This window comes from Schistocerca cancellata, chromosome 4, assembly GCF_023864275.1.
Source record: "Schistocerca cancellata isolate TAMUIC-IGC-003103 chromosome 4, iqSchCanc2.1, whole genome shotgun sequence".
NCBI lineage: Eukaryota > Metazoa > Arthropoda > Insecta > Orthoptera > Acrididae > Schistocerca > Schistocerca cancellata.
In genome coordinates this window covers 32,016,146-32,026,747 of record NC_064629.1, presented here as the reverse complement: position 1 = coordinate 32,026,747, position 10,602 = coordinate 32,016,146, and the positions used below count along the sequence as shown (strand labels likewise).

The window sequence follows — 10,602 nt, the reverse complement described above, 5'->3', positions numbered from 1 at the left end:
CTTTTCAAATATGAAAGCTTCAGTAGTCGAACGCTTTAACAGAACTCTCAAAAACCTTATGTTCAGAAAATTTACTTCTAAGGGTTCGTACACATGGATTGATACTGTACACGGATTAGTAAAGCAATATAATCACACAAAACGCAGGACAATTAAAACACAGCCAGTGGACGTAAAAGATAATGGTCTTCTCTCTACCATGTACAATAAAATCAAAATGATTGATCCACACCGGGTCGAGATTCAAAATAGGTGATTATGTCAGAATTAGTAAACCGAAGGCGGTCTTTGACAAAGGATACACTGCAAATTGGTCCACGGAAATTTTCAGAATACGTAAAGTACAAGACCAATCCAAGACCGTATCTCTTCGAAGATTACAAGTCTCAGCCCATAGCTGAAGCTTCCTACGCTGCAGAGCTACAGAAAACTAAATATCCATCAACATATCTTGTTGAAAAAATCATAATCAAAAAAGGAAACAAAGCTTTGGTAAAATGGCTCAGATTCAGCAATTCACACAACAACTGGATTAATTTGAAGGGGGAAAAAATCACAGCCATTGCTCAGTTACAACATGTAGAATATGCTGTTTCACATGTGTTTATGTGTGTGTGCGTGTGTCTTTGTTTGTTTGTGTGTGTGTGTGTGTGTGCGTGTTATCCGTGATACTTAAACCGAACTTTGTTGGTGGTTGACTGTGTGTGTGTTATCCGTGATACTTAAACCGAACTTTGTTGGTGGTTGACTGTGTGTGTGTGTGTGTATGTGTATGTATATGTGTGTGGGTGTAAAGACCTTTAAAGAGACAAATCAAAGTATATTTGATCACAAAGAAAACTGTAATTGTAAACATTGTGTGTGTGTATATATATATATATATATATATATATGTGTGTGTGTGTGTGTGTGTATATACGTAACTGACTCATCTACCCCGACCTTGCGCAACGGCCAGAGGGCGATGACTCAGATGGGTACGGTGCCGTAGCGTACGCGTAATAGCTGCGTATATACGTCTTCAAAGTGTTTCAGAACGAACATAGACATATTGCTGACGAACTATTATCCACGGCTAAATAGAGAAGCCATCGAAATATATAAACATGGGGATAATTTTAAAAGGAAAGGAGAAGTCATGAAACTCAGCGATATATGGACAGTGGTGCTACAGAAGCGATGAGAAGTTTTTATCTTTGATGTACTATGATCGATAGTTATATTTTATCTTTTACAAGGTTTATCTCTGCTATCACTTGAAATCCAGACCACGTCCACTTCCCACGGTATTTATGCCGCTCTTCGACGTCCGACTCGTCAGTCGGCAAGACTCAGCACAACCAGGAGTACCTCCGAAGATGTCCAACGTAGCCTTGGACGAAACATCAGGCATAGAAGAGTTCCATGGACCACGGCCCTACAACCCGGAATAATTCTCCATCTTACCCTTCAATGGGTCACCGCTACCCTACAAGCCCACCTTGACCAGTTCCCAACTTGGTGTAACCAGTGGTTCCTTCGTATCAGTTCTTCCAATAACCAGGAAATCATCACAGGCCGCACCACCCACTCCTTCCGTCTACACGATTTCTACCTAACCATTTATGGTCGTCCCATCCAGCTCACCCCCACCCTGAGATACCTTGGCCTCACCCTCGATCGTCACCTCACCTGCACCCCTCATCTCCTGACCACCCAACAGAAAGCCCATTTCCATGTCTGCCTCTTGAAACTCCTGTCTGGACGGACATGGCAATTGCATCCATCCACCATCCTCCACACTTACAAATCCCTCATCCGTCCTATCCTCTATTATGTCAATGTTGCCTGGATCTCCGCCCCCCGCCTCGCTTTTGTACGGCGCTCTAAATCCTAGAATGCTATGTGCTCCACCTTGCCTTCCATATCTGCCCTCCTTCCCCCATACGACTCCTGTATGACCTCATCCTCTTCACCCAACTCCTTCTTTTCCTCCAACATATCCGCATCCTTTACACTGTCAACAGGCTTGATCCCCCCCCCCCCACTGGTTTCCTCCTTCCTCTCCACCCCCCCACCTGTTGCCACGCCTCTATCGCTGTCTCCCTCCCTCTCTCCACCTCCACACCTTCTATCTCGTTCATCAGGGCAATTTCCAGCAGCTCCCCCTCCCGGATGTTGATCTTTGCTGCGACATCTACCCTTCCTACCAACTGTAGCCTGGCCTTGTTCGCCCCTCCGTAAGGCACCCCCTTTTTCCACACCCTCCTTCTTCCAGAGCTTATTTTGCTCCTTCCCTCCCTGAGTCTCTGCACCTGCTCCTTGACTGTTTCCCTCCCATGTCCTTCCCTCCCCAGCCTCCTGTGGCACGCCCCCCGCCCGTCTCTCCCCTCTCCCCCCTTACTTCCCTTCTCCCTTGTCTCCATTCCCCTGGCAGATCCTCATTGGTTGTTCATCGTCACTGGTGTACTACATGAGTGTTGTGTTTGGTGCTCTTCTCCCATGATGTCAAGAGCTGTTTGATTTTAGTTGTGTGCTGCACTTGTACATAGTGTTACTGTCAGTGATTGTTAATGTGCTACGCCACCCATTGCTACTTTTATGCTCCGGCCATACTTCGCCTTGTGCTTCTTTTAATCATCAGAGTGTGTGGTTTGTTGTGTACAGTTTTTAGCTTTTTGTCACCATTTTACAGCCTCCCCCTTTTTTATGTTATCTTCAATTATGTTCCCCTTTCATATGTCTGTTTCGCCGTATTTACTCCTTTCTGTTGTTTTTTACATGTCTCCGTGTTCTGTACTTACTGTCTGTCTCTCTGCTGAAGAGCAGCGCCTATGCTGCTGCCAACCTGCCCCATATCGGGCATTGAAATACAATAAAGAAAAAAAATAGCAGCATTCAGAACCCCTACGACCATCCTGGGCTCCTTTCCAAACTCCAGACCAATGTTATCTCCATCAGTTTCGTCCATCTTCTTGCTTCCTTCCTCTCCCATCGTCCATCCTATGCTACTACCCAGAATACCATCTTCCGTACATTCTACCCCACCGGCTCGGTCCTTTCCCCTCCCCTCCCATCTCCTCTATCTCCAGTATACTGCTGGTATGCCGAAACCTCCCCTGCCTGTTCATCTCCTCCAATTTGCTGATGACACCGCTTTCGTGGCTCTTTATCCCACCCTTCAAAGGTCCCTACATGCCCTGCAAACCCACCTCAACCAATTCACTGCCTGGTGCAACCAGTGGCTCCTTCACATGATAAGTCATACCACCTGCTCCTTCCGGCTCCACGATTTTTATCTCACCATTTATGGTTGTCCTATCCACCTCACTCCTACCCTGAAATACCTTGGCCTCACTCTTGACCGACACCTTGTCTGGACTCCCCATCTCCTTATAATCCAACACAAAGCCCACAATAGACTCCACCTCATGAAACTCCTGATCAGCTGGACATGGGGACTGCATCCTTCCACCATCCTTAACACCTACAAATCCTTGATCTGTTCCATACTTTGATCTGCCAGCGTCGCTTGGATTTCCGCCCCTACCAGATTTTCTAAGGCTCTCCAAATCATAGAACGCCATGCAGTCTGTCTTGCATTCCATATCTGCCTTCCGTCCCCCACGTACATCCTCTACAACCTTATCCCGTTCCCCCATCTACTGCTTTTCCTCAAACACATCCGCACCCTGTACATTGTCTGCCGAATCGATCCCCCCACCCCCTGATGTCCTCCTTCCTCTCCACCCCCAGCCCGTTGCGCGCCTTTACCGTTGTATCCCGTCCTCTCTCCATCTCCAGACCCTCCACCTCCTTTCCCAACACAACTTTCAGCGCCTACCAAACCCAGATGATGAGCTTTGCTCTGTCTACCCCTCCTACCAACTCTAACCCTACCTTCCACCTCCTCCTCCTTAGGTCTCCCTCTCCCCCTACACCCTCTTCCCTTTCCCTGACCTTTTCGACCTTCTACGCCCCCCTCCCTTTCCTGCATCCTCTTCTGTGTCTCTGCTTTCCCTCCTGCCTAGTCTTACCTCTTAATATCCCACCGCGACCGTCTGCTGCCTCTTGGTGCGCCCCACCCTTTATTTCTTTTTCTCACATCCCCTCCAGCGCCCTCCCCAATTGCAGCTTCCTCTCCCCTCTTTTTACCTCCGCTCAGGTGTCCTGTCCCCTGGCAGGTCGCAACTGGCGGTCTGTATTTCTCAACGTGTGCTCCGTCACTTGCAGTGGCTTTTTAAATATCCCTCGATTTGTGTGTTTTTATTATATGGCCGACTTTTAACTAGTGTATGTGACTTCAGTGTCGTTTAAGTGCCCCATACATCGCTGACTGTGTTATTTTAACTGTATGTCGATTCTTTTTTAACTATCACCCAATAAACGTCCCCATCTTAGTGTATATTTTAAATGCTATTATCTCTGTTTACTGTGTTTATATATCTCTGTATTTTTCTCCTTTATGTTATAGACTTCATGTCCTACGGCTGGAGGGCAGTGACTATGCTGCTGCAAGCCCGCCCCAGATGGAGAATTGAAATGCAATAAAGAAAAAAAAAAGCAGCAATGACCTCGAGGATTGGATCCCCTCACTTTCAAACCGGAAGATTTAGCCGCCTGGGCTAACTTCAGGGTGCAGTCGACGATTAGGAAGACCCACCTGCTGTCTGCTGCTGTCGTCTACTGCTTCTGTCCGTCCGTCCATCTGTCCACCAGCCACCGCCCGGTGCTCGCCGCCACCTGGTGCTCACTTCCGTTGGTGTTGCCATCTGTCTGTTCGTCCGTTAGCCACCCGCCACCACTGCCACCTAGTGCCTGCCGCCACCCAGTGCCTGCCGCTGCCCAGTGCCTGCCACCGCCCATTGCCTGCCACCGGCCAGTGCCTGTCGCCGCCCAGTGCCTGCCACTGCCCAGTGCCTGCCGCGACCTGGTGCCTGCCGCTGCCCAGAGCTGGCCGCTGCATGGTGCCTGCTGCCACATGGTGCCTGCCTCTGCCCAGTGCCTATCGCTCCCTGCTGCCTGCTACCACCCAGTGCCTGTCGCTTCCCCACGCCTGCCGCCGCCCGGTGCCTGCCACCACCTGGTGCCTGCTGCCGCCCAGTACCTGCCACCACATGGTGACTGCCGCTGCCCCATGCCTGTCGCTGCCGGGTTCCTTCTAAAACCAGGTGACTGGTTAGGCCCTGTGCCTGCCGCCGCCCGGTGCCGGCCGCCACCTGCTGACTGCCAAAGCGCCGTGCCTGCCACCGCGCAGTGCCTGCCGCCACCTGGTGCCTGCCGCTGCCCAGTGCCTGTCGCTGCCTGGTGCCTCCTACCACCCGGTGCCTCGCGCTGCCCCGTGCTCTCCACCGCCCCGTGCCTGCCGCCGCCCGGTGTCTGCCGCCAACTGGTGACTGCCACTGCCCAGTGCGTGTCACTGCCTGGTGCCGGCAACCACCAGGAGCCTGGCGCTACCCCATGCCTGCCGCTGCCCGGTGCCTGCCGCCACTTGGTGCCTCCCGCAGCCCAGTGCCTGCCATTGCCCAGTGCCCGCCGCCGCACAGTGCCAGCCACCACCCCGTGCCTGCCGCCACCTGGGACCTGCGCTGCCCAGTGCCTGTCTCTGCCTGGTGCCTGCTACCACCCGGTGCCTCGCTAGGCCCCGTGCCTGCCGCCGCCTGGTGCCTGCCGCCAGCTGGTGCCTGCCGCTGCCCAGTGCCTGTCGCTGCCTGGTGCATGCTACCATCCGGTGCCTCGTGTCTGCCGCCACCTGGGACATGCCACCGCCCAGTGCCTGTCGCAGCCTGGTGCCCGCTACCACCTGGTGCCTAGCGAGGCCCCGTGCCTGCCGCAGCCCAGTGCCTGCCACTGCCCAGAGCCTGACGCCGCCCAGTGCCTGATACGCACAGTGCCTTCCGCAACCTGGTGCCTGCCGCTGCCCAGTGCCAGCCACCACCCAGTGCCTGCCACCGCCCAGTGCCTTCGACCAAACTGTGCTTGCCGCCACCTGCTGCCTGCCGCAGCCCAGTGCCTGTCGCTGCCTGTTGCCTGCTACCAACTAGTTCCTGGCGCTGCCCCATGCCTGCCGATGCCAGGTGCCTGTCGCCACCTGGTGCCTGCAAACTGCGCAGTGCCTGTCACTGCATGGTGCCTACTACCACCCGGTTCCTGGCACTGCCCCGTGCCTGCTGCAGCCTGGTTCCTGCTGCCACCCAGTGACTGCTGCTGCCCAGTGCCTGCCACTGCCCAGTGCCTGCCACCACCTGGTGCCTGCTGCTGTCCAGTGGATGTCGCTGCCTAGTGCCTGCTACCACCCAGTATTTGTCGCTGCCTGGTGCCTACCGCCACCCAGTGCTTGCGGTCACCTGCTGCCTGCCGCTGCCCAGTGCTTGTCGCTGCCTAGTGCCTGCTACCACCCAGTGCCTTGCAATGAACCGTGCCTGCCACCGCCCGATGTCTGCCGTCGCCTGGTACCTGCTGCCACCTGGTTCCTGCCGCTGCCCAGTGCCTGCCGCCACCTGGTGCCTGCCGCTACCCAGTGCTTGTCGCTGGCTGGTGCCTGCTACCACCCGGTGCCTTGCAGTGAACCGTGCCTGCCGCCGCCCAACGCCTGCCGCCACCTGGTGCCTGCCGCCGACCAGTACCTGCCACTGCACAGTGCCTGACGCCAACTGGTGCCTGCCACTGCCCAGTGCTTGTCGCTGCCTGGTTTGTGAGACCAGCCAGTGCCTGGTGCTGCCCTGTGCCTGCCCACGCCCAGTTACTGATGCCACCTGGTGCCTGCCTCGGCCCCGTGCCTGCCGCTACCCGGTGGCTGCCGCCACCTGGTGCCTGCCTCCACCCAGTGCCTGCCACCACCCAGTGCCTGCCACAGCCCAGTGCCTACCGCCACCTGGTGCCATTCGCTGCCCAGTGCATGTCGCTGCCTTGTGCCTGCTACGGCCCGGTGCCTGGCGCTGCCCCTTGCCTGACCCGCCTGTTGCCTGACGCCACGTGGTGCCTTCCACTGCCTAGTGACAGTCGCTGCCTGGTGCCTGCTACCAACCGTTGCCTGGCTCTGCTCTGCGTCTGCTGCCGCCCGGTGCCTGCCGCCACCCGGTGACTGCCGCTGCCCAGTGCCTGCCAGCGCCCAGTGTCTGACGCCACCTGGTGCCTGCCGCTGCCCAGTGCCTGTCGCTGCCTGGTGCCTGCTACCACCCGGTGCATGGCGCTGCCCCGAGCCTTCCGCTACACGGTGCCTGCCCCACCTGGTGCCTGCCACCGCCCAGTGCCTGCTGCCGCACAGTATCTGCCGCTGCCAGGTGCCTTCCACCGCCTGGTGCATGCTACCACCTGTTGTTTGTCGCTGCCTGGTGCCTGCCACTGCCTAGTGCCTGCCGCCACCTGGTGCCTGCCACTACCCAGTGCTTGTCGCTGCCTGGTGCCTGCTACCACCAGGTGCCTTGGAATGAACCATGTCTGCCGCCACCCAGTGCATGCCGCCACCTGATGCCTGCTGCAGCCCAGTGCCTGTCGCTGCCTGGAGCCTGCTACCACCCGGTGCCTGGCGCTGCCCAGTGCCTGCCGCCACCTGGTGCCTGCCACCACCTGGAACCTGCCGTTACATTGTGTCTGTCGCTGCCTGGTGCCTGCAACCACCCAGTGCCTGGCGCTGCATAGTGCTTGTTGCTGCTTGGTACCTGCTACCCAGTGCTTGTAGCCTCCTGGTGCCTGCTGCCACCTGATGCCTGCCGCTGTCCCGTGACTGCCGCCGCCCTGTGCCTGCCGCTACCTGGTGCCTGCCGCCGCCCAGTGCCTGTTGCTGCCCGGTTCCTGCTACCATCCGGTGCCTCGCGCTGCTCCCTGCCTGCTGCCACCCAGTTCCTGCCCCCACCCGGTGCCTTCTGGTGCCCAGTGCCTGCCGCCACCAGGTGCCTGGCGGTGCCCGATGCCTGCTGCCGCCCGGTGCCTGCTGCCACCGCCCGGTGCTCGTCACCAGCCCTGATGTAGTTATTTCCCCACTTCAGCGACTCCTGTCGCCAGTGAACACCACATTCGACCACGGACACCCCCACTACCACTATCATTTACGCATCCTCTTCCCCTGCACCCGTTGTTACCTCAGGGAGTGCCTCTTTTGGGCTTCCTTTGTCTACTTCCCCTCCCCTTCTCTTGTTACCTCAGGGAGTGCCTCTTCTGGGCTTCCTTGTCTACTCCACCTCCCCTTCTGTGAGTCTCTTCTTCTTCTATCTCTTTCCCATCCCTGTATCCCCACCTGTACGTTGCCCCTGTCCTTGCGCCTACCCCTGCCCCTGGCCCACGTCTCCCCACTATCAGCCGCCAGTAAGACGTTCCCCCGCTTTCCACCTGCTCTGCTACAACTGTCAGTGCTTCCCCCTCTAGAGTCACTGCCCACCACGCAACAGTTGCTACCACAGAGCACCCAGCCTCCATTCACAGCGCCTCCACCTCACCAGAGGGACCTTCCTCCAACCACCTCCCAATCCAACAACTTTCTTGCCCCTCATCACAGGCCACACCCGCCAAAAAACCTCCAAAGCACACAAGTTGCGACCTGGCCTCCATCCTCTTCTCCAAGAAACCACCATCTACGTGTCCTCCTTCTGATCCCCTCATGGACACCACCACTCCCCCTCTTCCACCGTCTCCGCCCCATATACCTTCACCCTGGCCGACACTGATCCGATTTTTTTCTGTGTGTTATCGTGCTTTCTGCTCCTCAAATGTACTTGATTTCCACTCTGACATGTTGGGAGCTGCATCAGGGAGTGTGTCTGCATCATGGTTTGATATCTGCTGCTGCTACTCTAATGTACTAGGCACTGCATGTCTACACATGGAGCTGTTGAACTAAGGAAGAAATAAAAGAAAACCTTGAACATCGCATGCATAATAACCATTAAGATAAATGAATGGCTTAATACTTACAAGTGAATTGCGAGTTGGCTCCTTCTTACCTGAAGGTGGTAGATCTGTGATGACACTTCATGATGATGATGATGATGATGATGATGATGATGATGATTACGATGATCTACTTTTCACTATGGAACACAGAGCGCAAATGGTGTGTTCGCTTTATGGTTAGTAAGCCTGCACTGAGGGTGAGTGATGCAGGTGTAAATGATTGAAGTGCCTCGGGGATTGAAACAACTATTTTGGATTGCATTCATATCTCCAGGTCCTCCATCTAGGACTCTGACGTCATTGAAGACATCATGGACATAAGCTTAGAACCATGCAGGTTACTATCTGCAGGGTGACATCATGGAAATACCATTGCCCTGCTCAGTTGTTTACTATGTTAGAAAAGCAGATGAGAATAACATGTTAGAAATTCATAGCAGAGACATCATTTTTGAAGAGTAGTAATCCTGGACATTACAGGCGATTAGTGGATAGAAATCTGCTGGAATTTTAGATGTCCTACATTCGACATAAAACACTTATAATTTGTGTGAGAAATCACTCAAAAATGCAGTCCCAGTCCAAACATCAGATCACATTCTGCTTATAGGAAGGATGGTTGAAGTTGAACGTTCTGTGTGCTTCAGTGTCTGACCCCGGTAGCTGAGTGGTCAGCACGACACAATGTCAGTCCCAACGGCCCGGGTTCGATTCCCTCCTGGGTCGGAGATTTTCTCCCCTGAGGGACTGTGTGTTGTTTTGTCCTAACCATCATTTCATTCCCATCTACGCGCAAGTCACCGAAGTGGCGCCAGATAGAAGGACTTGCGCCGGGCGAACAGTCTATCCGACGGGAGGCCTTAGTCACACGACATTTACATTTATTTGCATCAGTGTCGAATTTCCATTACACCAAGGCACATCTACAGAGAAAATCGATCTTAGTTAAAAAGATACACTGCCACTCGTCAAAAGAGTGTGTCAGTCGTTGCAGTACAGCTAGCTGAGAATCCTACAGTTAGTTGGTAAGCTATTGCAATCTGAATTCGTCATGGGATCTATTGTTTTAATTTACTGAATCTACTACTACAAAGGCTAGTATGGTACTGTACCAACTGAGCCAAAGCAACAACCCATCTATATGAACTATTAGAGCACATTTTTCTGTATAACATCCTCACAATTCATCAGAAATAAGAGGTGTTATATTTAGCTTCTGGTGTGTGTTATGTGTGGTGTTAAATAATTTGAAACTGTCTTGCTCCAATAATTACAAGCTTGCATATAACACACCATGGAGAATATTTTATATCACTGCTAATCGGCCCCTTTTTTTATTCCTTCTATTCCACTCTCTTATGATATGGAGCAATGGGAGAACGACAGGTAACTTTAAGCGTTCAGCTGTGGCGAACCAGTAAAACTTGTACTCTACAATATGGATCGCTATGAAGCGAATCTATGGTGGTCATATCTTAAATACTCTTCGATTTTGTTATCAAGAATTGGCTGGAACAGAAAGTTAGCGTTCCTGACTGCTCATCGGTGAGCTGTTTCTCGTTTTGAAATGAGCTGTCGTCTAGCAATAGTGACTCTCTGTAGTTTTGAAATGTCAAGATGAGGAAGGGAACAGACTATTACTCTTGTAAGACGTCGATGTTCTCCCACATACGTTTACCATCGCTGACGATCGTTTTATAGAGTTTGATGTGAAGATAACACAATTTCCGAACT

General features: G+C 53.5%; 1 protein-coding gene across 1 annotated transcript; it reads left to right on the top strand.

The window, feature by feature from the left end:
• The first annotated feature begins 5,116 nt into the window (after positions 1–5,116).
• LOC126183347 (nematocyst expressed protein 3-like) lies at positions 5,117–6,262 on the top strand. Its single transcript, XM_049925229.1, has 2 exons — positions 5,117–5,608; positions 5,657–6,262. The coding sequence occupies exons 1-2, from the start codon at positions 5,117–5,119 to the stop codon at positions 6,260–6,262; spliced, it is 1,098 nt and encodes a 365-aa protein (XP_049781186.1).
• The last annotated feature ends 4,340 nt before the right edge of the window (positions 6,263–10,602 follow it).